Source organism: Anarhichas minor, unplaced genomic scaffold (assembly GCF_050575085.1).
Source record: "Anarhichas minor isolate MPS153535 unplaced genomic scaffold, ASM5057508v1 ptg000040l, whole genome shotgun sequence".
Taxonomy (NCBI): domain Eukaryota; kingdom Metazoa; phylum Chordata; class Actinopteri; order Perciformes; family Anarhichadidae; genus Anarhichas; species Anarhichas minor.
The window spans coordinates 4,007,778-4,035,345 of NW_027466486.1; the positions used below are offsets into that span (position 1 = coordinate 4,007,778).

Sequence of the window (27,568 nt, forward strand, 5' to 3'; positions counted from 1 at the left end):
CAGGTACAACACACCGCACAGCTCACCTCGTGTCTGCTTACAGTGCTCACAACAAACACCTGACCACACACTGGGAACTCTTCATTACAAGTACAATGCAAGACTCTCTTTTTACGATACATACATTATCTGTGCAAATCAGACAAAGATCATTTTTATGAATAAAAGCAATACAATGCGACCACAATGCTTTCATAAACAAACGTTTGCACACTCCTGCCATTTGGGAGTATCTGGAAAAGGGACGTCAACTGGTAAATGTGGCATGAAAAGCAGCAAAATGGACCCTTAAACGTAGCACTACTATCACTCTTCAGTGCTGAATGCATTAATAAAACAAGCCTACACAAAGTGCCTTTAACCCCGTGTATGCTATATATATTGACTAATCTAAAATCACAGCTTTCATGTGGATCCACACGTTTGCACCCCAACATGCTTCTCTTACAACCAGTGTGATCTCCTCTCCTGTTTTGCACAGGGTCATGGGTCGAAAAAAAATCATGCAATACTCCCCCACAGGAAGGGCTTTTTGGTGCAAAAGTAGCCCACAAAGAAGTGATTAACCAGTAGGGGAATGGGTGAAAGTTCCATGTTAGTTGTGTTCGTGCAGAAAGGGGCCATATATTCTCTTTAATTCCCCATAATATTTGTTGCTAACTTTCTGTAACTCTGTCTCTTTTTTTCTCTCTACACACTCTTCTGTCCTTCAGCTCATATTCACCCTCCGTCGTTGCATCCCCAAGTCTTCAAAACTCTATCTTGCATGCAGGAAAGGTCTCGTCCTGCATGGCGACCGTGCTGTTGGATCCCAGAACGGTGATGCCCAGCTCCTTCTGTCTGTCCAGGGTCTGCTGGTACCACTCCTGCATCGGCACCGACTCGAAGGTAGGAATCACTGTCACCTGCGGATAGACGGATAAAAGGGAGGAAATTTATCTGCAGTGTAGGTTACATTTGACTCCCATCACTTTCAGTCGTTCGTCAGTATCCGTGGCTACAGTCTTCAAGTCATTCATTTGCACACATTAAAATATGACTTCCGTATCTGCAGACAGTCATGCATAGGTTGCAGTTTGGGCTCCAGTTGCCAGCAAATTTAGGCACTGGCTTCAGTTTAATTAGTTGAAATCGATTTCTGTATATGTTCTGTATCCACCATTTTGTCTGTATGATCATCTTTGCACTGTCAGAGGTGGATCTATGGGCTCATTCTGACTCTCTGTCCCTCCCTCCCGCTTCCTCAAACCATTGCCATTCTCTTCCTGTCCACCAGATGCCCTCAGACTTTTTCTCCCATCCCAGTCATCTCATCTCACTCACTCACTCCTATAGGCACTCCCTGCTGCCCTGCAATAACCCCTTTCCCTCCAGTCACAGTCGCCTGACTTTCCCTGCCCAACTGCTCACCTGTCCCCACTTTCTCTCATCAGCTCTGCAGATATTTAACCGGCCATTTTCCACTCACTCCTTGCCAGTTGGTCAAAATTGCAATGCTGGTTTCTTGTCTTCTGTTTTTGCTTTTGAGCTTCTGAAACTAGCTACTGGAACCTTAACCTGGACCAGTAGCTGCCTGCCTACCTATATCTGTACCTGTTTCAGGAGAGCATGATTTACTCAGAACCCACAAAACAATAAGTAAAGCATGAAAGAAGAAAACAAATCTGCTTTTAAATTACGGTCTGACAAAAAACGTATGTGGACTACTGAACTGAAATCTCAAATATACTTTCAGTCAACAGTCTAATAGCTGTTCTAAACTGAATATATAGAGAGCTGAAGACCCACACCTCTTCCAGGTTAGCTTCTCTTACATTATTTGTACTGTCGCCTCTATTACTGTAAATAGACTTACCATATATTACAGTACACATATTTTGCAACAGTGGGTCTCTTTCTGAAAAGCTAAACTAATAAAAATGTGAGCAACTCGACAGATAAATAAAAAACAGCTGCGGCTCCCATGACTCTTAGCTTCAAAAGCTAACAGGACAAAGTATCCTCATACAACGGTTCGTATGATATCTGGTGCATTTTCCTATGAATGTCCAGCAACAAAAGCCCCCGTTGTGCAGAAACTGTTTAGGTAACAAAACTACTTACATACAAATGGATTACGTGGGTTATTTACGAATTATAGTGCATTACTTTTCATGACTATAACTACAAACAGTGTATGAGTACTGCCTGAATGGCAGTTATTTTGAATTCTGACAAAATGGGCTAATTGTTGTTTTATCTTATCATTTTGATTTGAGATTAGAGATTATTTTCTTGGCATTCAACAACGGCAAGAATCAATCAGCTGTTTGTGTGCTGTCAAAGGCTCATGGCTGCTGTAGTCATTTAAATCTGACAAAAATAATTCTTTATCTGAGCTGAAAACAAGCAGAGCTTATTTTTTCTTCAGAAGGGCTTATTGCTATATAAGCTAACCACCAACATCAAGTAATGTATGTTTCAATGTACAAGAATCTAATCGTGTGCGTGTTTCTACCTGCATAGTGTCAGGCCAGGACATCTTGGCATCCAGTAGTGCGTCCAGTGTATGCCTCATTAGCTCCTCTTTCTCTTGGCTGTCACCACTGATGATGTAACAGGAGGAGCGAATGCATCTGAAGAAGTCCACACTGACTGTTGGAGAGGAGGCTCCAGAGGGAATATAGGCCAGGTCCACGTACACACTGACTTCACCAACAGAGCTGGACTTGGAGCCTGTGACCGGGGGAGAGAGGATAAACTGCTGATAGACATTTCAATACAAACCATTGGACACACATCAAGTCTGTAAAGTACAAGGGGAAAAGGGAAAGGTATTGGATAAATTCTACAGTATTTAGTACGATTCACGTTTTACACCTCCTACCTGGATTGGGTGAGGATTTTGCTGGTGCTGAGCGGGTGCTGGACGAAGGCGTACGAGTAGAAGAGACGTTCCCCTTTGTGACTCCACTTTGGCTCCCTGTCCTGCTTTTCCCTGAGCCTGATCTTTGGGAGGCCTCAACCACCTGGCAACAGAAAAGCAAATGTGTACACAAGGTTTTATGTTAGATTTCAATTTAGCCATAATAATAAACATTAATTGTATCCTCAAAATCATAATAATGTTAAAAACTGAACAGGACTAAATACCTAAATTTGACACAATGTTATACTTTTATGATTCCGTATGGCACGAGGGCACTAAGGCTTGATTCAAGCTACAATATAAAAAAAGTTAACCAGAAATGTTGTCTGAATACTGGAGTTGTTACAATACCGATATCGCCATCCCTCTCTTGTTTCTCATCTCTGTTGAGAGTGCTAAAGGAGACTGTAACGTTAGCCAGAGCTAGCAAAATGTCACCAATTTGGCCATATTTCATACTGGAAAATCCCACCAGTAAAACGAGTAGCGACGACTATTTAACACACTGGTATTGGATCGATACTAGCCGATATGCAAGTTCAGGTATCTGAATCTGTATTGGGCAGGAAAAAAATCTCCTAAATACACATGTGAACTCATGCACCATATTACACAGACTTTATGTTAAAAAGACAAACTCACAGCTGGAGTTTTTTTCCCCCGCATTCCAGTGGCTTTTGCTTTCTTCCCGTTGGCGTCGGATTCAGACTGAGGAACAGGCATTGATGTGTCCGGAGGTGGGGGTAGGGGCAGGCTGTCCCTGAGAGGGGCTGGAAGAGGGTCTGGGGGCAGAGCCTGACTAGAGCGGAGATTATGGGGAGAATTAGACGGCTCACTGCTCGACTCATCCTCATCTGAGTCCAGACATCCATCTGCTGTGGTGGATGGGCAGTCCTCCGTGCAGACGGGGGCACACGACTCACTAGGTGATGCATCCTTGGGGTTGTTGTTGTTGCCGTGATGATGATGTGGAACGAAGGCTCCTCTGGAGGGCTCGCTAGCACCCGAGCTGGAGTCAGGCTGTTTAAGATGCTTGAACTCGCAGGGGGAAACCAGACATAGATCCACATCGTGATTTGACGCCTCAAAATTAAGTGAGTTAGGAGCTGGAGGCCGACCCATCTCTGAACCCTGCCCTAAAGATCTTGGAGGCTTCTTTATCGGTAAAGACATCCCAGTAAAATGGCCCCCATTGGAGTGGGAGTTATGAACACTGTCATCCCCCTCTCTCTGACTCACAGTAGTTGGTCCCTGCTCCAAGGACATGGACAGCGATTCGTCTACTTCTGTGGACTGAGGTGAGCTCACCTCTGCTGGCATGGAGTGTGTAGTGGTGGTGGTGGTGGTGGTGTTAGTGAAAGAGGGAGAGGGGTCTGAAGGTCCCTCTTTAAATGAACCCAAAGAAAGGAAACTTAGTTGCCTCTCTCTTGGGTTTGTGTGACTTTCCGGATTGCTTTTGGACTGCCCCTCACTTTGCTTGGATGATCCATCTGGCTGGTGGTCATCAGCTGACTCTAAGTCCCCCATCTGGGCCTGTAACCTGTTGAGAGTTGCCCTATTGCACCACACATCATCTGGGGACAGACAGTAAGGAGTGTGGCCTGCACTGTTGGGCCGTGAATCAGGGGAGGTAGGCTCTACGGTCTGACCGTCAGGGCTGACAGGGGCCTGGTTCTCTGGAGAGGATCGCGAGGGAGGGCTGTTTCTCAAAGCCCCGTCCAGGAGAGTGTATTCGGTCGGGGTTAAGTCTAGCTGGACTGTGCACTCGTTCTTTGGTGCCTTGTTCAGTGGAGATGGAAATCCTATAACCTTTGCTGGTTTGGCAGCATTTCCATGCGCATTCTGCAGGTCTACATCAGCTTTCTCTCCAGTCCAAGCCTGGTCTTGCGCTCCATTATCACCACTCGCTCCTCCCATTATCCCTGCAGCTTCTTCAGCTACAATACTCTTCTCTTTGCTCATGCCTCCAAGGCTCTTTTCATTTCCTGGCTCACTGATTTTTTGCTTTGCCTTATCTGCCTTATCTGCCGTTTCCACCTGCGCCTCACCTCTTTCAGTTTCCTCCCGGAGCCTGAGAAAATCGTCTGTCATATCCTCCGGGGTAGACGACTTGGAGCCACAGGGGTTCTCTTCAGACTCTTTCGCTGTTTTTTGATTGTGCTGCTCTGTATTAAAAACCCCTGGCTGTGGGCTTTCCAAAACTCTCCCAGTGTCAGGTTTTGTTGCAGTATTTACATTTACCTTCTTTCCATTATTTGCATCCTTTCCTGATGGTGTTCTTGTTTTTTTCACCCCTGTTTTAGAGTCATTTGTTGCTTCCTTTTTGAGCTTAGTTTTATTTCCATTCTTTGGTTTGACAGGGAGAACATCATGTATCCCCTGATTGGTCCTCTTAAAACCATTCTCCTGGTTATTCCCAAGCTTCTTCTCCTTTTTCCCATCCTTCCTTCCTCCTTTCTTTGAGGTATTATTCTCGGACAATGCTCCTCTTTGCTTCACACCTGTGTCTTTGATTCTGGTTTTATCAGCATCTCTTGAAGTGGGTCCATTTAATACTTTTCCCTTTTCCCTAACCAGTACCTCCTTTCCCTCTTCTTTAACTCCTGACTCTTTTCCATGTTTGGGTGTTGGCTCCTTCCCCTGTGACCTGCCACTGTCCTGGTTCTCTGTCTTCTTGGTCTTTCTGTCCTCCCCCAGTCTCTCCATGTCCCCAGTTGTCACTGTGGGTTTCTGGAGGAAGGCCAGTCCCTTTAGCTTCTCAAGCCCCAGCAGCAGCGTTGCCTGTGGGGTAACACCAGGAAACAGCACCCTGACTACCTTCTCCTGGGGACACGCTGGGTGCCACACCAGCAGGGCAGACACTGAAGCCAGGGTGGTGAGAGGGAGAGTTTGGGATTTGGATGCTGATGACACTGCGTCAGGCCAGTTATGCATGAGTGCCTGGTACTCCTGGCTGTTTTTGCCAGGGCTGAGGATATATAAATCCAACTGTCCCACTCCCATCTTCTGGAACAGGGTTAGCGGTTCAATGGGAACCCCTTGCGGGCGAAACAATGGCTGTGGTCTGATGTCTAACTTCTTTAACAACTGTAGGGTTAGGGCCGCCTGGTGTGTGCTCTTCAGTACATTATCCACACCTAACATGAGAAGAATGACAACTTAACTTGATGGCAATCACTCACATTAGAAATTACTTCAGTAAGTTTTATTGCATTACTCACAAGGCTGTTCATCCACCTGCAGCCTGCTGGGGGCGTTTAAGAACACGACTCCAAGCTCTGGGGAGATTAACCTCTTAGACGAGTCATCTGTTCAGATAAAAGAATATTAGGACACGGAGACAAAAGGGGAATTTGAACACGAAAGGGGTAAAGATGAATACACACACATCCCAAACTTTTTTTTACTTTTTTTTTCCCCGTTAAAAGTTTTTACTTATCCAAACCAAGGGTCTACCGATACAGGTGGACATCTGGTAAAAAGACTGTATAGTTTGAGGCTGAGGCAAATTTGTGATTTTTGGCTTTACGATTGAATGGACTTGGCTTCTTACCTTTGATATCAGAGCTCAGCTCCAACTCAGCCACCTTCCTCTCCAGGAAGACGTTGACCCCGAGGAGGTTTTCTGTCCCAATGTGCGTCAACAAAACGGCATCAACCCGGTCGAGGTGTCGGACCAGCTTCCAAAAACAGGCCTGAGAGTCCGAGCCGCCATCCACCAGCACCGTGAACCCGTTAACGGCAAAAAAGGCACAGTCACCGCGGCCAGCGGGGAACACGTAGCAGCAGGGGCGGGACAGCTTGAGAAAACCCACGGTGATGGGAGGAGGCAAGAGGTCAAAGGGAGATGGAGGGGAAAGAGTACCAGAGATGAGGGAGGTGAATTCCCCTAGAGCCTCCATGGCAGGCAGCACCTCTGGGGGATTGATGTGCAGCGTGAAAGGCTGGTTCCCCAAGAGAATCTTCCTCCACTGGCCGATGTTGGGACAGCCGAGGGTCAAACTGAGTTTGGAGGAGGCGGCAGAGCTCTCTTGATCGATGAACTACAATCAGAGCATTTTTTTTAGATACTTTAGTATACAGGCCAAATGATGAACCAGCTGGGCCAATGTTAATTATCATAAAATTAATAAATAGAATATTAGCTGTTTGTTGATTCTCAAATATTAACATCCGAGTCTGCCTAAATCCAATATAGGTCAGCTTCTCTTCCCCATCTTGATGACACGTTTGTTTATATTTAATGCAGAAGCTGCTGCTGATGATTTCTGAGTTTAGCAGTAAAATAAACTATGAAACAATTACTCAATTCAAAGCAGCTGAAAAAGCATCCAAACATTTATCGGTGCGGAAAATAAAAGCCAGAGAGACGCTTTGTCGTACCTGCTCTGTTAGTATTTGTTTCAGCTGCTGTGGTGAGAACAGTCCTCTGTGAAACAGCAGGTCTCCACTTTCCTCCACGCTCTGACCAGCCAAGATTAACAGCTTATGGGCCGATTCCCTGGACAGCAGAGCAAACACCTGACCAGGCCAGACAGAGATGGTAAGATTTTTATTTTTCCCCATAATCAACTGTAAAAGAAAGGCTTCAGAGACAAATAAAATACAAGGAGAGTGAGAATAATCCATAACAGGCCTTTTGAGCTCAATCAGCCTAAAAGTAACTGTTTTCATAATTTATTTATCACATTTGAGTCACAAGCAAAAATACTATTTACCTTTTTAAATGTGATTATTTTCTGGTAAAACCTTTTTTAATATTATTGCTAATTAAATATCTTTGGTTTAATAAATAAAGAAATAAATAAGAATCTGAATTCTTGCAACTATTTTTGAAACCCCTCACCTCTGAATGAACCTGTTCCTGAGATGGACTGATCAGCACCTGAGTGTCCAACACTCTGGTACTGTGGCGCAGACACTTCTGCCCTGAGGAGGCAGAGAAAAAACAGAGAATAGAAATGAAGGGACAGACAGGCAGACAGCCAAGGGGAAGATAACAAGAGCTGAAGTCAGATCTGAGCAGGGGGCAAGAGGCCAGAGGCAAATAGGAGCGGAACTCAAAGAAGTCAATAAATTAAAAAAAGCGAACTGGGATACCCGGGCGGGAGATTGACTCCCTCAACGAAAAAGAGGAAGGAAGAACAGCTGAGTCAGAGGGACCGTCTGAGGATGAGATGCCAAACATGACAAACAGCCAAATTAACTCAATCTGCAGTGAATATCCAGTCTGAGGGGAACTGGATCAACCTTTGAGGATACAGAGGGAACACAGCCAACTGGAAAATAATGACTCAAATAATTACCAACGTTTCTTTAAGTCAGAATCAAAAGTGGTTGCCATTCGTCACTGGCTCACCGGTTTGTGATACAGCAGCATGCACGAGTTTAAATGTGAAACATTTTTGTGATTCAAGACAATTTGGGAATTAAATTGGTTCGCTTTCTTGCCGAGACTTGGGTGAGAAGATCAATGCCTGACTCGCGTCTGTGTGCTAAATTTGATGCTACAACCAGTAGCCGGTTAGCTTAGCTTAGCATAAAGACTGGAAATATGGGGAAACGGCTAGCCTGGCTCTGGTGCAAAGATAACAAAATCTGCCCAACAGCCTCTGAAGCTAAAACAAAAGGCCTAATTGTTTTACAAAACCCTAAAATAACATGTAAGCTCAAACATTATTAAAGGATAAGTAGCTGCAGTAATATTTACCACATAGGCAACCTTTGGCTGCTATTTGTCCTCCCTTTTTTTTTTTCCCTGGTTGTCCTTGGCTCTGCATACTAAAAGGCTGCATACAGAAAGAGAGGTGGCACAGCTTGGTTACAGTTCTCCATTGTTTTTTGTTCGACAGGCCCACCCATGTTTAACAATCACTCGACTGCGCCTCTACTTTCCTTCCTTCCTTCCTTCCTTGTGGACCCTAGACCAGTCGAACTGGAGAGTTACCATGAGCACGTGGCTTTCTTCGCGATAAAGGGTCAAATTAACTTATTATTACTGACCTGCACCCTTGAAAGACGCCGTGTGTTGGGAGAGAAACTCTTGGAGATAGAGATTCAGGTTACAGGATCTTAAGTCGATGTCCCATGACTGAATACCTGGAGACATAAAATACACCGTCACATGGGGCAACAATCGGTTTCACTCCATCAAAATCAACATAAGGGTCCAAATATTCGCAAAACACAGTGTGAAATTAGTACATTTTCTAGTAAACTGTGGTGGGAAAATGATTTTACCCGCTGTTGAGTCTTTTTAAGCTGAAATGAAGAATATTATCAAACAGAACTTGCCTTTCAAAAGTATTTATTCTCTGGCCAGAGAAGAGGCACAGTTACACAGCGTCACTCAGACTCTGTAGAATTGTGCACTCCAGAAGTAAAAATCACACACAGTTATATACAAGAGTGATCAAGGGTTGGGGCCTGTTTACTGGAACATCCTGTTTCAGGCCGTGCAGGCCATGGTAGTAAAGTATAAGAGGTGCTTTATCTGTTACAACAGACACACAGACATATATGTTTTATCCTTAAGGCATAGGACATGTGAATATACAATACTTGTTATCCAACACAGAGAAGAAGAGGATATGGGGGCAGGCAGTCAGCTGCTGCATGGATCACAAGTCTCATGATGCAAGCTTATGATAGACTGCATGTATCACAACAAGTAAATAAAACCATTCTACTCATAAGAATATCAAGTTTCTATTACACAAACAGCAAGATACATTTGAGCATGTATGTTAAGTTCAGAGCAATAGTACAAGCACTTAAGCATTTAGACAATATAATATAAGTAGAAATTTTCCATTACAAAACTCAAACACCAGTGTATGTCGATTTAGGCATTTATGCAAGTATAAGTACAAGTTGATAGGAGACATTTTTGATTACACTGAAGTAATCCATTTAAGTATTGGACATTTAAAAACATTAAAATGGTAAATATTTCTCATTCTATTTTTTGCCGCAAATCATGAGTAACGTCTAAATGGAACAGATTATTAACTGGAGTCTACATGAAGACCATCAAAGGTGTAATAGTTAAATGTTGTCAAAATTCAAACATATGGTTCTTTCTTTTCAATGTATTGGGACTGAAACTTTTCATTACAAGAAAATGGAAAGGGGTTGAGTTGGGTCGAAAATATTTAGTAAAACTGCACCACTAAATTAACAATCATAAGAAACCTAAAGTAGAATTATCTGATAGTATCAACATAAACTGAAAACTCATAAGCTTTGTGAAAGTGTTCACGTTGATGGCAGAGCAGCTGTAATCAAGTGGCCAGTGAGGGTATTACACAACAGATAAGAAAGAAGAAAACCATTTGGTGATTTTAACTTTAGACTATTCTTTTGATGAATAAACCATTTAAACACATTGCGAAAACCTTTAAAAAATGCCTGATGTCACACTGCTGAAAACAAGGCTGTTTTTCTTAGTTCATGAAAAACTGACATTTTGGAGATGCAGCCATGAAATGTTTATAGGCCTAAATGATAAATATCTGTATCTGTCTCGTGTTTCCGCTGTTCCCTTATCTATCTACAGCCTGTATGCACATAAACTGTCTGCACTCAAATCTGCATTTATAGCTGTTTGCTTACACAGTACAACACAGTCTGTCTACCACTGCCTGCAGTCTCCACAGTTACAGCTGTACATTAGCACACAAAGGTTATGGCACATCGTTTACAAGTGGCTATGTTGGACTGAATATTCGCCATGCAACATTTCCCCCAAAGCTTCTCCTTGCATAACGATATACTGAGAAAAAAGACAAACCACCCGCTGCAGACTGCTTTTAATTATAATGTGCCCAGAGGGGTGAGGTGATGCTGATTGTGGAGTATTGCCAGATGACGCATCCTCCGATCAGCGGGGTGAATAAAATTACATAAACACTGCAATGGGGTCAGTGTAGCATCCTCGATGATGAATCAGTCGACGAGAACTTGCAGGCTTCTGAGTATTTTATCCAAATGTAGAGAAAAGCAAAACGACATGCAGCAAGCATTAAGAGGCGTTGACGTAAACGTACCTCGTTCAATCTCCCTGCTGATGGGTCCCGTCTGTCTGAGGTTTGCGGTCCGTCCTACAATGATGAGCAGGGAGTATTTGTGGAGGCTCAAGTCGGGGTTTGCGGTCGCAGCGCGCCTCGACTCCTCCTGGACCTCCCTCTCCGACACCCGGCTGGACGCCATGTTGGAAACTTGCTCTTGGATGTGATGTCATTGAAAAATCCTGACAGCGCTTTTTATTGCAGAGAGAGATGACAGCTGGTGTGCCGGGATGCAGTCGTGCATTATTGAATGTTGAGAGGCGGCATTATTGATGACGCGTGGCAAAAACGAATCAATATATATTTTCTTTATTGTCGTCCCATAAGTGTTTTTTGGTGCTGTAATTTTAATCAAAAGCAATTTTCCAACAAGGATTTTGCGGGGAAATTACGATCCTCCAGTTTCTAGACTACAATTGAGGTGGTGCATTTTATAATACTGCATACTGTAACCCCTCGTTTGTATATAACAGTGCAACAGATACACAAACACTTGGATATAATTTAGTTTATTTATTGACCGTATCTTACAAATGTGTTTAGAAATCGTTGCTTATAGCTTTGCTATCTCCCCCCATAGCAGGAACAACAAACACAATTACAGGGGGAAAAATAATTTATGACAAAAACATACAAAGTATTTCACAAGATGCCACAATCCCACACAAATAGCTTCCACGGTGGAAGAACACGTTAGATCTATTCAAAACATAACGTAACATTTTGTAGTCTAAATTTGTCAAATAAAAACATCATTTATAATCACATATGTCATTCATTTTTCTCATTATTTTCCTTCACAAACATTTGAGAACATAAAAGTTACAGGTAGTACCCCGGGGACAGCTGCACAGCGTGCCAATGCGCGCGCCTTTACGCACAGCGCACGGCTCCCCGGCGTCACACTGGAACGACAAAAGCAACATAAATTCATGAAAATAGGGATATTGTTGTTCACTCGTTTTCTTCATTAAAAAAAAACTGTGTTTCAAAAGTAATGGTCATACAAAAGTCAGAAAGTTATGTGTCTGCATTGATTTCCATGTTCAAACACTTATTACAAAATACATTTTATGAACAGGACAAATCCTCGTCAAATATGCTCTGTGACACCAGAAATCACATCTACGAAAATCTTCTATTTTAGCATATTTGTAGATGTTATAAATTCAATGAATTTCACAAACATAGACTTTTTCAAATGTATTTATAAATAAACATATTCTGTCCTGGAAATGCAAACTAATTAAGCAGTTTTATAATATCTTACACCTACCGAAGGCAGCCAACCATGCTTTTTCTCTAAGGGCATCTCTTTGCTCCTCAGCTTCTCCAAAACTTCTTGCAACGCGTCAATCTGCAAAGAAATGCCAAAAAGTAAAATATTCATCAAATATATTAAAACTTGACACGTGTTCATTTTGAGGAAAACTCATTCTTTAAATTTAAAAGATCAACGTTTTCTTTTATGCGTGTGCTATTAATCTTTTTGTAAGAGAGTCACTTTCTCGAACAATGTTTATTGTTGCGCATCGTTCAACAGCCTTCATTCATCCTGCTGACATTTCACATCCAAACCCCTGGTAAAATCTCTCACCAGGTCTTTCTCCTGTTGGGTTTTCAGAGGGAAATCCAACGAGCGCGTCTCCATGGAGGAGTCTTCTGCATGAGCGAGCCACAGGTAGGCGCAGCAGCAGGTGACCGTGAGGAGGAGAGCCCGAGCGCCGACCATGGTGCTGACACAAAAATTGAAGCAGTCTCTTTTTGGCGAGTGGAGAAAAGTGGAGTGGGAAGTCTGCGGTTGCTCTGTGAAGGTTTGGAGGTCTTCTGTAAAGGGACCCCCTCTTTATAGGCGCTTTACGGCTGCTGTTGACATCAGCCACCCTCTGAAATATTCATGAAAGGTTTCGACACTGGTGACACTGCTCAGCACCTTTTGTATCTTTAGAGGAAGGGACCTGACAGGATGAAATCAGGGTAGGTTGGAAGGTGGATTTACATTTCACAAAACATATTTGATCACGTAATTTATTTGCTGAGTGGGAACTAAACTTTCATCACCATATTCCAATCTTAGTTCAGTTTGAAATCTCAATCTATGGTCTGCAAAGTAAGCCTTTTCAGTTCAACACACATCTGATTCATTCATGAGTCATTTTGATGTGTCAGAATCAGGCTGAAATCCCACCACATCATAAAAGTTACACTTCGGAAAACTGTAAATCTGTCAAATCCAATCGGAAAAGAACGCAGCCCAGTTAGGTTTTTATCTTAAACATGAAATAGTATTGACTACCTCTTATGGAGGGTAACTTTTAGAAACATTCAATTTTTTGCTGCTAATCTATTCTGCCTATCTTCTCTTGTCACCGCTGTTCAATTAAACTGAAATCTGACCTCAGGTTAACCCACATTGACACCAATCTGTTATCAGGATCCAATTTCCTTTTGTAGGAATAACCTTAACTGCCCTCTAGTGTGTGTATGTGTGTGTGTGTGTGTGTGTGTGTGTGTGTGTGTGTGTGTGTGTGTGTGTGTGTGTGTGTGTGTGTGTGTGTGTGTGTGTGTGTGTGTGTGTGTATGTATGACCCCATGTCAATGACAATTCTTCCATTATATTGATCCAATCTCTCATTCTCTTATATTGAGACAATCTGTCTCCTGAAAAAGGCTAGACGAGGCTAAGGATGAAATAAGGGCAGTGGTCAATATATGAAGCCTATGACTCATTCAGGTTGAATAAAAGCGATTTAAAAATATTTCGAGGTTTGGGGTGTTTGGCACAGTATTTATGTGTGTTTGTAAACACACAAAATACACAATGTATTTAACATTTCAATTATTTTACAGATATATGATTATTCTGAAATGTGTGTGTGTCTGTGTAACTTTCATTGCATTATATCACACTGTCATGACAGATGCACTGGGATCTCATTACACTGTAAAGTATAATCACAAGAGTATATTTCTATTATTCCATTGCTTTCCACAGCAGGTCACAGAGGAATTTCGTACCATTTATTAATATTAGGCTATAGTGTGGTGCCAGTATGGTCGACCATTCAGCAGAATATCTATCAGAGGAGAAAATTACAAAACAAATTTTAACTGAACCCTTTCGGAGAAATTAACACAGACAAGCCAATATTTATATTAATATAAAACAAATGATTATGTTTTACTTCCCTGTAATTGTCTCTATTCATCTGATTATATCACTGTCTTCCTGTTTTATGTTAACGTTTTATGCCTTCAGGAACTGAAGGCTGCTGTTGTAGATGCTCACCCCTGCCGCAGGGGGGCAGCAGCACACTTTGAAGTGCAGCTCGTGATGCTAATAATGAGACAACCGGAAGTGTACAGTGCAGCCTACAAGCAGCTAGCACTGTTGTGGAAATAGCTCTCAATCTAATTATTCCAACGGTTTGTTCTCCACGTTGGGTTTCCAGCAAAAGCAACAATGTCTGAAAGAAAAGTATTAAATGTAAGTATATGAACGATGTGCCTCTTTGCAACGGTTAAAACAGTTAACGTTAGCCCTATGCGCCAAGCAGGCTAACGTTGGCTTTGAAGCTAAGTGTACTGGTAATAACGAGGATTACTATTCCGTAGTGGTTTGCTAGGTTTGTTTCAACTGTTCATTTGCGAAATCTTATGTACATAAGGTGTCAGCTACAGTCACTTTCTATAGGAATCAACCTCCATTGTTACTACTGCTACTACATATTTACTGTTAGTTTTAAAACATGTTTCCCTCTTTTCAGTTACTCACGTTTGTGTTTTTTCTTCCACAGAAATACTACCCCCCGGATTTTGATCCTGCCAAAATCCCCAAACTTAAACTCCCTAAAGATCGTCAATATGTAGTCAGATTGATGGCTCCATTCAACATGAGGTTTGTGTTTTTCATCCACGCTCCACATTCTCACACAGCTGGATGATGTTTCATTACATGGTTAAAGGAGCTTGTTTTCAATACACAAATACAAACAGCAGTAGCTGTCACATATTTACATCCAGGATCTCAGAACAAAGTTCCAGTAGCTTGATAGCCTCATTGAATAGAATAATAGTTGAGTGGAGAGGAGAAGGGGGTATCGCTTGGGAAATTAGATGCTCTGTCCTTCCACCCAGGGATCCGTCTTTCTCCCAGAAAGCATGTGTTAGAAAACATCAACAAATCAAAGCCCGTTATTCCTCAGCCAACATGTACAGAGATTCTGATACATGTACGTTGAGCTACAATTGGTCAATAATATTGTCCCTGCTGATGTAATGATCCGGCTCTGATTCTGAATATAGTTTTAAGATCGCAGTACAGTCAAAGGAGGTTGCAGCTGGAAATTTTGTATGCCTCTGTTGACAACAATACAAATTGCCTTAATGAAGGCCTCGTAAAACTAAACTTGTAAATGGTTTCTCTGTATTTTTCAAGTTGACTGAGAAAGTAAGGATCCCGCTGAGCTCTCTTGGTAAAACACTGTTAATGGGTCACGTGACTGTGTTCATCAGCATTGCCTCTCTGGTTGTTTGCAGGTGTAAAACATGCGGAGAGTACATCTACAAGGGGAAGAAGTTCAATGCACGTAAAGAAACTGTGATGAATGAGCTGTACATGGGACTTCCCATCTTCCGTTTCTACATCAAATGTACTCGATGCCTCGCTGAGATTACGTTTAAGGTGAGAGTATTCAATGCACTGATTGTAGCTATGATATTTAATGAAATGATACAAAACAAATACTAGTAAGTAAAGGTAATATATAGAGCTGTGTCTGTGTTATTTTGTGAATGAGACATCTCCAGCATTATGGATAAATTAGTTTCTCACACTTCCTTATGACATGTTGTGACTACAGACTGACCCAGAGAACACAGACTATGCAATGGAGCACGGTGCAACAAGAAACTTCCAAGCAGAGAAACTGATCGAGGAGGAGGAGAAGAGAGTCGTACAGGAGAGGGAAGAAGAGGAACTGAACAACCCCATGAAGGTCAGTGTTTAAATGCAATTTCCTGTTATTATTTTTAATTGCCAATAGGAATGAAGAGTTGATGATTTCCCAATCCTCTAAAAGGTGTTGGAGAACCGCACAAAGGATTCCAAGATGGAGATGGAGGTGCTGGAGAACCTCCAGGAGCTGAAGGAGCTGAACCAGAGGCAGGCTCAGGTGGACTTTGAGGGAATGATCGACCGGTACAGAGACCAGGAGAAGAGAGACAAGGAGAGGGAGAAAGAGGAGGATGAGCGAGAGACAATGTGAGTGAGGGAAGTTTATATAGACAATGGGTAGTTAAAGAATGTTTTTCAAGTGTACATTTAAGTAATACAAATGTATTTGCTAGAATCATTTAGATATCAAACACTGACGGACATAAAGAATACATAACAAATGCTAACAGATGCAACTTTGATCTCTGCTTATGTTTTTGAATGGGTTTTATTATGTGTATTCCTCTTCATATCAGTGGGAGCTCAGAGCAGTAGTCATTAAAAACCCAATTAAAACTGGATGCGTTTATTGTTTCACAGAGAGATGCTGGATCGTGCCCTTGTGAAAAGAATCCGAGACTCTGACTCTGATTCAGAGAGGGAAGAGGAGAGCAGCAGTTCCGAGTCAAAGAAACCCAGCACAGACAAACCAACAGACATCCTCACTACAGTCAAACCCACAGAGTCACAGGTACGTGTGACCACTCACATGTCTAGTGTGTCCCCGATTCAGTGAATGACAGCTTCAAGTATCTGTCAAGGTTTCTTTTAACATATTTCAATTTAAACCCTCAATATTTTAGTCCTGTAACCTGAAATCCTTCATCTGAGAGCTCATTGTTCCTCTGGCTCCTTCTGGTTCGTGCAATATTTAACAAACGATGCCCAAAAATAACCACATCTTGTCGTTTTGTATTCTTGATGAACTATTGCTGTCAGTGCGAAGCTGGGTTACAAAGTCATCGCGTTTCAAGTGGCGGCTTCACAATAAAAGTCACCCCTGGTTTCACTGGTTGAACACTTTAAACTGTTTCTTAATACCACTCCAATATGGCTTAAGGAGAGCGAACCATGAAGCCGAATTGTACGCATATATTGTACATCTTAAAGAAGCCGTCCTATGAGCAGGAAGTACTTGATTGTTTCATGCTGTGTTTCCACAGGGAACCTCAGCTGGAGGAGTGAAGAAGGCCAAGGTGGAGAGCTGGGAGAGGAGTGTGGGGACGCTGGGCGGTAAAGGGGCACTGGGGTCTCTGGTCGTGAGAAAGAAACCAGCGGTGGCTGTCAACAAACCCAGACCAGCGGCAGCAGCTGCTGCTCCCCTTTCACAAACAGGTAACACATCAGTATCTCCTACATCTTATATGGAACTCTTTTATAGCCTCTGCTGAAATCTTTAGTTCCTCTCTTTGATTTATTTCCTTTGTCCGTTTCTGTTCCCATGAGCACCAACTTATTTCTTTTTGTACATTTCCAGATTTTATTTCGTTGCTTGTTTGCGTCTTTCATCAAAAGTTTGAATATGATTTGGAAGGCACGGCAATTGTTTCTCTTGTTTTACAGATTCAAAGGCGTCTACGGCTGACTCCAACAATGCCTCCAAGCCTGTTACCACACAAAATGGGTCATCTTCTCTCAGCCTGCTGGGGGCGTATTCAGACAGTGACAGCGATGACAGCGAATGAATAGAAGATGCTTGGGATGTCTTTTTGATTTGAGCGACGGACACACAATTGTATAAATGATGCATGAAGAAATATAGGGATTTGGACCATTTTTGTAATTGCTGCACAGAAATCAAAATCACGTATAAACCAGTTTGAGGGTCTATCCTATAAATATCCTTTCTCTAAAGAAGTGACTGATAAAGTGTTGGTGGGCAGTCATTAGCAGGGATTTTAGTCTGCTGTTTAAGGACTTTCCTGAGAATTTTACCTTGAAAAAATAGTAATGTTTTCTTTTTTTGTGAGTCAAATTTGCCCTATGAAAATATCAGGTGTATATTTTAGTGTTTATTAAAATCTGTTTAACTTCAACTCCTTGTCCTTGACATGCTTTGATATCTTGCAACACCTCTCTTTTGATGCTATGTAATTTAACATTTGTGTGGACCATTAAATGTGATTTTAATTATTCATTCATAAATTTCATCTGATTTCTATTAGAGCTGGGTGATGCAATATTGACAGTATGATATCTGGGAGTTTGCTATTTGGTACAGAGCTGTAGATATTCAATATTCAAATAATGCATTAATAGCATCGATGTCTTGTCTTTTCAGGGCCTCTTATACAGCTTAGTGGTTTTCTATCATTGCCATTAAAGTTAATGCCTATAAGGTTGTCATATCTGCATCAATATGTTATTATATATCAGACCACAAGAAGACACATATCAGTCTGAATTACTCGAACTGCAGCTGTGAGACAAATGATTGCATTTGTGGATTAAGTACTAGTCACACTGAGTCACAAATCCACTAACGTTGCACATTGACAGCATTAATGTCGGCCAACCAAAAATATCTCCCTATGCCCCTTTAAGACAGTCCTCTGCGCCAGTGTTGTGTCTGCTCCACGGTCTCGTCTGGTCCAGCTAACATTAGCGGACTGACCTGCTTGGCTGAGAAAGCAGAACGGATTTCACGGATAACAATGTTTTATTTTGAGGCCTAACAACGTTAACAACGACACGCCGGATGGTGAACTGGAAGACATAACTGGAACGGGACGCCGTCAATGCGAAGAGAGAGGGTGAGCGTAAAGAAGTAACGTTAGCAGTCAACGTCAGTCAACGGTTGAGCCGCTTCGAGGTTAGCTGCTATCCAGCTAACTTAGCTTTGGCATATTTACTGAGCATTCACCATCAAGTGTACGAGTCACATTACTTTAACCCTTTAGTTGTTTTTGATAAATAACATATCAGCGGTATGTGTCTACATATTTAGCTTGGTGCTAATAGTGTTGAAGAAAATGCTGACCTTAATCTAGCGTTACTATGATGAATAACGTTATGTGATTGATTGAAACCCCTAATTTACCCCCTAATGCTAACTAGCTATTGTCAATGGTTGACCTTTATCAAAAAGAGGCTCTTTCTGCTGGACCTGTTGATTGATTGATGCTAACGCCTTTATTTCTCCGAGCATGATCAGTTCTTCTGGGGATTTAAACTCTAGCGTTAGCTAAATTCATATAATATTATGCTAAAGACAATCAAGTCCTCGTGGGGATTTATTAGCCTGCTTTACTTATAATACTTTTTATAGGCCCAACTCAATGTTACACATTTGGCTGGTGTCGCATTTCTTTCTCAGTGTTTAATTAGCAATTAGGTCAACGAGTATATCTTTTATGGCCCTGATGCAAGATCTTGTGGTCATTTGTCTAATTCTTTCTTTTCAAAAAAAAATGCTCCAGCACTTTGTCATCCTTAATAATTGTCAGCTATCTGTTTGCCGCCTCATTCCCAGATCCATGGCAAAGTGGTTGAAGGACTACCTAAACATCGGCACCAGGCGTGACCCTCCACAGCCCCCGAGGCCAGATTACAGTGAAAGTGAGATTTTGAGGGCCTACAGAGCCCAGAAGGAGCTAGATTTCGAGGACCCATATCAACACTCCGATAAGGAGCATCAGAATGGTGGTTTCAGCCCCTGTAGCGCCACAGTGAGCCTTCCCTCTTTCCCTGCATTCGGTTCCGTGCTGCCTAATGGTGTGGAGGTATGACATGCATCTTTTTACAGTCAGCCTATAGTCTTTTCTCCTAGATCTCCCGTTTGACATTGAGTACGGAGGTGAATTTTGAGCATTTAAAGTTGTGTTTACATGTGTTGTGTTCCAGGTGAAAGTGGTGTCTCCCAAGCACAGACTTATTAAAGTGGACTCTCAGGAGTTTGGCTGCTGCAAAGTGCCCCTAAATCCTGTGACTATTCAAGAGGAACCTGTAAGAACTGTTTGTGTTCGGCTTTACTTTTCCTTGGCATTTCTCCTTTATTCCTTCTTTATCTCATTTTGCGTACTCATTTTCTCTCACACACGCATAGATTTCACACACAGTTATATTTCCAGTTTATTCGTTTGTGAGATGCTTATATTTTCTCTCTCTCCCCACCAAGGTGATTCCTTCTGCCCCAGCAGCGTCGGACTCTGACACAGATTACTCTGATCCGTTTGATGTCCGTCCAGACCCAAGAGGCAGACCAAACTGGGAGCCCAAATCTGCATCAACAGACTGCTGCAGCTACATGGAGCCATTTGAAGCCCAGCGGATTATCTCAGGTTTGTTATGAGACATTTTTCTCTCACGCATTTTCATTTATTTATTTATTTTTTGGTTTCAGGTCAAATTTGAAAGTCCTCGACTCTTTGTTTATTGTGCAGAACTGCAGCTCAGCGTTATGAATAACAGGTCTGGGAGTGCAGACGGCGGCCAGTTATACGATAACCCGTACGAGGAGCGGCCTCGTCACTACCACCGAGCTGCTCCAGCAGCACAACAACAAACTCAGACGGTCGAGGTTGGATTTGCCCAAATAGAGAGCAGAGAGAGCAGGCTGCCTCGGGACGATGAGAGGCCGGCTGACGAATACGACCAGCCCTGGGAGTGGAAGAAGGACAACATATCTAAAGCTCTAGCAGGTAAACTGACATTGCCATTATATACATTTCAAATGTGTGTGTATGTGTGTTTACCTACTTGTATATCTCTGTCTGGCCATAGTTCAGTTTGAAGGGGCAGAACGGGAGCGCTCACGAGCTCAGACAGACCAGACCCGGCTCACCAAGACGGGCACCGCATCATCCACAGCTGACTCGGCTACACTCCTGCTGGTTGGTGACACGCCTCCTCTCCTGGGAGAGAGAGTGGATCCATCTATGCCACTGGAGAGACAAGTGTACGTGGACGTCTGCAAATGTTAAAAGATGGTGTTTTTAAATGTTTTCATGCCGTCCGTCCAGTCCATTGTCGTTAACGCGATATCTCAGGAATGCTTGGAGGGAGTCCAGCTGGTCTTTAACGGGTGAACTGATGTTCAATCTTCAATTAATGCAAATGCGTGATCTTTATTTTTAACTGTGTGGTGTGTGTCACTAGGAAAATGTTAAGATTTTTTTTATCACCTCCAGTGGGACAAGTTGGATTTGAATGGTTGTTTTATATCTTCACAGTTGAGCAAACAGAGGAAATTACTTTCCAGTTGTATGTTGATCCAAAAGGTTTAATTTCTTTTGGGAATGCTCACACAGGTTGACGGCAGCACTGGGTTTTGTTGCATTTCCTTTAGTTGTGTGTAGTTATGTGTCCCCTGGCTTTACTCCCTTTTTTAGTACAATAACTCACGATTCATGGCTTTGCTTTGAAATCTGAAGGATGAAGTAAAAGCATATACCATTTAGGCTACCACCATTATAAGTATACGTTATTGGGCTGTTTCGACTGTCTCTGTGGTAGAGCAGGATTCAAAATTAAAGCAACACAAAAGTCACAAATCAGGCATCAAAAAAGGATTTCCTATTTAGCATTTAGGGTTAGCAGTTACAAGTAAAGACAGAAGTCAAATAATTCAGTCATAGGTTTTTTTTTCCTCAGTGCTGAAAGCTAAACTTATGTATTGAAACATGTTGATGGAACGAAGTAATTGGCATGAAGACAATGGCAGCCCACGAGTAAACTCTTCTGTTGCCGTGTTTCCTCCTGCAGGTGGTACCATGGAGCCCTGAGCCGCTCGGAGGCAGAGAGTCTACTGACTCTGTGCAAAGAGAGCTCCTACCTGGTGAGGAACAGCCAGACCTGCCGGAACGACTACTCGCTCTCACTCAGGTAGACACTCCCGCTCTCTTACTCCTGCTGTGAATGACGAATCTCTCAGTACTTCCTGTTTGGTGTTTTTTTTTTTTTTTTTTTCTTTTGATGATAAAGTCTGACACGTATTTATTTACCAGACTACAAACCTAAGAAGATAGATTTCCTTCTCTCTTCTCACTCTGCCAGGAGCTGTAAAGGCTTCATGCACATGAAGTTCACTCGGTCTGCAGAGGGGCGCTACGTGCTCGGGGAGAACAGCCCTCCCTTCTCCACCATCCCCGAGGTCATCCACTACTACACTACACACAAGCTGCCTATCAGAGGAGCCGAACACATGTCCCTACTGTATCCTGTCATAGTGCAGACCCTCTGACACTGACGCACTCGCGTACTCTTTCTATTGGTGCTACTGAATACAATATATACTCAATGTTTACCTATTTCCTTCTTATTTTCCTACATGCCTTTTCACCGCCATTCTACCTGAACTGCCCGCAAGAGATTGGACTGTTAGGTGCAATCTTTTCCGTTTAACATTACCCCAAGAGCTACACTGTCACCTTAATAAGAGAGCTCGGTGCCTCATGAATATTCTGGTTGTGTCACTGAAATCCTCTTATTTTAATACCATGGACTCCTGAGAATCAGTAATCATTGATATTAAGATTGGTAGCTGGAACTTTTAGGTGAATATAAAAAGACAGAATCTACAGAATATTGCATGGAGATGTGTCTCTTTTACTGTAGAGCATAAATATACTACACTGCCAGATCACTTAAAGGATAATACTGGTGTTGTCTAGGTTGAGTTTTCAACCCAGGCAGCAGTTATTTCCATGTGAGACGTGGGGATTTAAACTAGATATAGACGGTAGAAAGTACTGCAACTGCAAACAACACTATTATTATCCTTCAAGTGTTTCAATATCAAGCAAACACTCCACATACTGTGACTGTTATATAGCTGCGTATAACTTCACCGAGTAGCAGACTCCTGCGGTACTAGTTTAGAGAATAATAACTGCAGTATTATATTGAAAGCTTTTGGCTTTGTGATCATTACTGTTCAAGGAGCTTTGGTAGATTATTTACTGTTCTGTTTTATAAGAATTTAAATGTCTTTTGAAAATAAAAGTGTCTGTTTTTAAATAGTCTGTGCGTTGTTTGATTTTGTGTTCTGTGTCTGTGTCTGAATTTTAAATGAATGATTGTGAAATAGGCATTTCACAGCATATACTGTCCCCGTACTGAAGTAGAGATGAGGTGAGAGAAGGTAAGTTAAATGTGCTCTTTATCTCCTCAACTTCAACACGTTCCACGTCTGTGGTGTTAACACCAGTATTGATGCCCTTCCTTCCAATCTCTCCTTGTTTATGTGAATCACTTAAAATGTCTCGCATACGGTTTTGAATTGTGTACCTATAGATGGATATATTTTTTATTTATATGGGCCACAATACAGAACAGTAACCGTCACCTTTTAAGTGATTAAGTGGGGAATACCTAAGTGTACCAAACAGGGACACGGAGTCGGCCATCCCTTTTTCATTGACAATCTTCGGTAGAGACCTTTTCAAACTTGACATGATTAAGAACCTAAATAGGCTCGTTTGTATTTCTTGTAGCAGCATTTGTTATTGCAGAAGCTGACGGGAAGTAAACAGGGACCAAAGCTCTTACTGGCAATGAGAAGGTCCACACCAGCGTCACCCGATCCCCTAGTAACCGCGGGTGTCGGTGGCACCACGAGAGAACGAGGCACCGAACAGGTAACAAGTTAAAGATAAACCTTTATCTGTACTATTTGTACTGCATGTTAGACGTCTTTGGTGCTATCAGCTACAGATTGAATGTATCGAGTGCTTGGTTTCTTATGTTTATTATACACTTAGTTGTATTATATTACCAATAGTAGGCTTACATGGGAACATTTAAGTCAAATCAAGCCTGCAACTAGTGGTTATTTTCCCCATAATGTTGATATTATTTATAAATTAATCCATTGAAATGACAGGAAGTAGTAAAAATGTGCATTACAGTTGGTATCTTCCTCAAATTGCTTGTTTTATCTGCCCAACAGTCAGAAACACAAACGTATTTACTTCATACTGACATATTCTAAAGATGAGCAACAAATTCTCACATTTTAAAAGCTTGAAACCAGCTTATGTTTCGAGTATTTTCTTGATAAATGACTCAAGAAATCTCTTAAAATATGTAAATAATACTCAGCTTTGAATGAAAATGTGTCTGAAATGTGTTTCTCTACAATGAAGATTCAACCACCTAAAGATATCAAAATGACATCTACTCCTTTCCCTAACTGAATTCAATATAATCAATAATATGTAAATATATAATATAAATGCAACACAAGATGTCTCGTATACCGAAAAGTCCATTCTGAAAGCGGCTTTCTAGTGGAAATTCTGCACAGGGAACTTTTAAATGGAGGGTAATCCATTATTTTCTGTCTGGATGGATATCTTAATCTTTTTGTTTTTCTGGGTCTCGCTTATGGCAATTTTAAGACTGAAATGACGGACTACCATAACATTCATTATCTACGAATGATAAAGTGCGCCATTGGCATTGAATTCCCTTCATGCACACTGTTTATTGTCGTGTTTGTGAAGGTTGATTACATTGCAATAAGTGATGAATTACATCAGTAATGTGCTCTGTTTCCCCACATCAGCTTCATCTGTGTCCATGGCAACTCGGACGCATCAACTCGCTCAACCCAAACCCAACCAACTCAGACATCCAGACCGGTAGGCCCAACGGATCCCCTGTGTCTCTTTACGTCTCCTCTCTGTCTCTCCTCTGTCTCTCTACGTCTCCCCTCTGTCTCTCTACGTCTCCCCTCTGTCTCTCTCTGTCTCCCTATGTCTCCCCTCTGTCTCTCTATGTCTCCCCTCTGTCTCTGTACATCTCCCCTCTGTCTCTCTATGTCTCCCCTCTGTCTCTCTATGTCTCCCCTCTGTCTCTCTACGTCTCCCCTCTGTCTCTCTATGTCTCCCCTCTGTCTCCCTATGTCTCCCCTCTGTCTCTGTACATCTCCCCTCTGTCTCTCTATGTCTCCCCTCTGTCTCTCTATGTCTCCCCTCTGTCTCTCTATGTCTCCCCTCTGTCTCTGTACATCTCCCCTCTGTCTCTCTATGTCTCCCCTCTGTCTCTCTACGTCTCCCCTCTGTCTCTGTACATCTCCCCTCTGTCTCTCTATGTCTCCCCTCTGTCTCTCTACGTCTCCCCTCTGTCTCTCTATGTCTCCCCTCTGTCTCTCTATGTCTCCCCTCTGTCTCTCTACGTCTCCCCTCTGTCTTTCTCTGTCTCCCTCTTTCTCTGATGAGGTCTCTTTCTTTCTTACCTTCCAGTCGTTCTGTTTACTTCCTGGATCGGCTGCCACCAGAAAAGACCGGATCCACCACCAGAACTGGTACATCTCCACTGTTTTCCCAATTTACAAACCTGCCCTCTCCTGTTTTTTTGTGATTCTGTGCATAATTATTTTTCCTTGTAGAGTTAACCCCTCGCTGGTCGGAGCTATGTAGAAGTAAAAGGTTCTACACTCAAGTCACGTAAATATACTAACATTATAATATTACTAATGCATAATAGCCTACTACTAATGACAAACTAACAATTCATGTACGTGTGATTATATTTAAGTTTCTTCCTTTTTTATGTCTATAACTTCAGTATTATGTCCGTTTCCTCAGCACTAATTCCATCAAGTCAGAATGTTAAGATACCATGAATTATAGCCATTGTAGAAAGGCTTTTAATGTGACAAAAAAACATCAGGAAGCGCATTTCATTTCAGACATTGTCAGGACTTTATCGTTCTCTCCCCGACAAAGTCTTATATGTCTGATTTGATGGATTTAGTCGTTGTTTTTATCAAACCAAACCCAGGAAAACTCAGCCCGTAAGAAGGAGCCCTGTGGAGTTTTTGACCACTATGAGTACTCTGGAGCAACGCATTTATGAGCAGCACCCAGTTTGTTCTGGTACATTCGTACCTTTCCCTTTCCTACTCACACCAATTGCTCCTCTTTATCACTTTCCGTGTCCTCTCTCACTCATGCTCTCGTTTACTCTCTTCTTCTTCCCCAGACTTTCTCCCATTTGGGAGGTGAGTGAATGGGCTCTCCGTGCCGTACCATCCGATCGACTGTGTAGTCTGGCTCAACCTCGGCCCCCTGCAGCTGGCTGGCAGCAGGAACGCCCGCTGCTTGCTCGCGTGAGTAACACACACAAACCATTTACTAAGAAACTGCCGTGTGTGCGGTAGATCATGAGTTAGCTGCTCTTCAATTATGCAATGAGCAAGTCTTTTAAACTCCACAGCCAACTGTAAGGCCAGGCTTTCAGCTACTTCGAAAGTCTGACAACTGAACTCAAAGGACTTAAAGGTTGTCTTTAATTCTGTCATAGACAGTTTATTGGTGCAGGAGTTTTTTTTATCACTTTGCGCTCTGTGGTTTCACAGCTTTTGTATTTTCCTGATAGTACAAGTGATAGCAGCTGTTTTTGTTGGTTTTGCACATATCCGTTTAGCAATAATACACCTTAAAAGTTTCACATTTAACGTTCAGATGTACGACAACAACATAATTGGTTGCACTTTTTTGAGACCGCTTTGAGTGTAAACAGCTCATTTATAATGCAGTCCAATCCATCCAATGGTTGTTGACCGACCAACGTTGCCATCCCTTGAGCCAATCTGCTCGCACGGCTAAAAATGGGAGGCTTAAGACCAAGTTTCATTTATTTTATTTATTCCGAACAGCTCGCGTCTGACATTGTGCTCCTGTGCATGTGTGTGCTTGTTTAATATAATCTCATTCATGTCCTGAAATGTGACCGTAGTTGAACAGAGTGACGCAGACGGCAGTCGCCACTTCACGAATATGCCAGCTTGCCCAACCAAAAACAAGGCCAGTTCTGGAGGACTTTGGCCCAAAATCTAAGGCTGTAGCCATGACCCACATACCCTGCAAAGCGTCAGCACACATAGAGCTACTTGCAAGTAGGTCTGACACATTTTGCTCTATTGTGACATGGATTTACCTGCTATCTGACATGATTATATTTCATCTTCTCAGCCCCTAAGCACGACCACCCCAAGTTCGAAGGAGAGCGCTCGGTGTGCTGGTCCGTCTCCAGAGAGGCAAGAAACTTCGTAGCCAGCCAGAGACTTCTTGAGCTGTCCAGTCCCAAAGAGAGGAGCGCTCTGTTTGAGGGATACGACCCGTACGTGGTTAGCCAGGCAGCCCGCTCTGCCAGCCCCTCGCCTCGGATACGACAGCTCTGTCTGCCTCGCAAATGTAGCTCAATCTAGGACAGATGAGCTCTCGTCCCCGGAGGAGTGTTTTGTCTTCTGCTTTTCCTCAATGTGATAAAAGTTGTTTCCATGTAAAAACGTGACGTGTCTTATTTGCTGATATTAAGTATCATTATTCATACCAAGTATGACATTGGTTGGACTTGTAAGCTACTGGTATGTGCGTAATGCATTTTTAATTAGTAAATTATGAATAAGACGACCTGCCTAATTGCGAGAACGTCATTTTTAACAGGGAGGGAGATATTGGTAGCCGCAGCTAAAATTGCTTTGAGACATCCTGCAACAAACGTCCTTCAATTATTTATTGTTAACACAGACGGAGAGCCAGTGAGTCAACTCTGCAGGGAGATGTCACAATATTAATAATACATTTCAAAAGGCTATATGAACCATAACAGCTTTTACATGGATAAAAAAAGACAGTTTAAGTCCTA

General features: G+C 42.3%; 5 protein-coding genes across 6 annotated transcripts; 3 read left to right on the top strand and 2 right to left on the bottom strand.

Annotated features, from left to right (window-relative positions):
• Positions 1–749: 749 nt before the first annotated feature.
• Positions 750–11,119, bottom strand: LOC142968247 (microtubule-associated protein 1S-like). Its single transcript, XM_076108050.1, has 10 exons — positions 10,957–11,119; positions 8,912–9,007; positions 7,755–7,837; positions 7,292–7,429; positions 6,462–6,951; positions 6,130–6,216; positions 3,551–6,045; positions 2,867–3,008; positions 2,498–2,715; positions 750–905 (listed from the first exon to the last, which is right to left on the bottom strand). The coding sequence occupies exons 1-10, from the start codon at positions 11,117–11,119 to the stop codon at positions 750–752; spliced, it is 4,068 nt and encodes a 1,355-aa protein (XP_075964165.1).
• A 655-nt stretch (positions 11,120–11,774) lies between these two features.
• Positions 11,775–12,709, bottom strand: LOC142968658 (cocaine- and amphetamine-regulated transcript protein). The gene is made up of 3 exons (XM_076108632.1): positions 12,575–12,709; positions 12,254–12,334; positions 11,775–11,882 (listed from the first exon to the last, which is right to left on the bottom strand). The coding sequence occupies exons 1-3, from the start codon at positions 12,707–12,709 to the stop codon at positions 11,775–11,777; spliced, it is 324 nt and encodes a 107-aa protein (XP_075964747.1).
• Positions 12,710–14,323: 1,614 nt separating this feature from the next.
• yju2 (YJU2 splicing factor homolog) lies at positions 14,324–18,009 on the top strand. Its single transcript, XM_076108338.1, has 8 exons — positions 14,324–14,464; positions 14,775–14,875; positions 15,517–15,661; positions 15,840–15,974; positions 16,059–16,240; positions 16,514–16,664; positions 17,137–17,308; positions 17,537–18,009. The coding sequence occupies exons 1-8, from the start codon at positions 14,441–14,443 to the stop codon at positions 17,656–17,658; spliced, it is 1,032 nt and encodes a 343-aa protein (XP_075964453.1). The 5' UTR covers positions 14,324–14,440; the 3' UTR covers positions 17,659–18,009.
• Positions 18,010–18,546: 537 nt separating this feature from the next.
• LOC142968490 (SH2 domain-containing adapter protein F-like) lies at positions 18,547–22,483 on the top strand. Of its 2 annotated transcripts, XM_076108370.1 has the most exons (8): positions 18,552–18,726; positions 19,446–19,695; positions 19,817–19,918; positions 20,091–20,253; positions 20,356–20,613; positions 20,696–20,870; positions 21,677–21,796; positions 21,968–22,483. In XM_076108370.1, the coding sequence occupies exons 2-8, from the start codon at positions 19,450–19,452 to the stop codon at positions 22,152–22,154; spliced, it is 1,251 nt and encodes a 416-aa protein (XP_075964485.1). In that variant the 5' UTR covers positions 18,552–18,726; positions 19,446–19,449; the 3' UTR covers positions 22,155–22,483. The 2 variants fall into 2 exon arrangements, with proteins under 2 accessions (XP_075964486.1, XP_075964485.1); XM_076108371.1 differs by lacking the exon at positions 19,446–19,695 and having other exon boundaries at positions 18,547–18,726.
• Positions 22,484–22,489: 6 nt separating this feature from the next.
• spmap2 (sperm microtubule associated protein 2) lies at positions 22,490–27,203 on the top strand. The gene is made up of 7 exons (XM_076108055.1): positions 22,490–23,550; positions 24,480–24,555; positions 25,159–25,220; positions 25,305–25,362; positions 25,700–26,027; positions 26,657–26,816; positions 26,893–27,203. Exons 2-7 carry the CDS (start codon positions 24,494–24,496, stop codon positions 27,126–27,128), a joined length of 906 nt encoding a protein of 301 aa, XP_075964170.1. The 5' UTR covers positions 22,490–23,550; positions 24,480–24,493; the 3' UTR covers positions 27,129–27,203.
• The last annotated feature ends 365 nt before the right edge of the window (positions 27,204–27,568 follow it).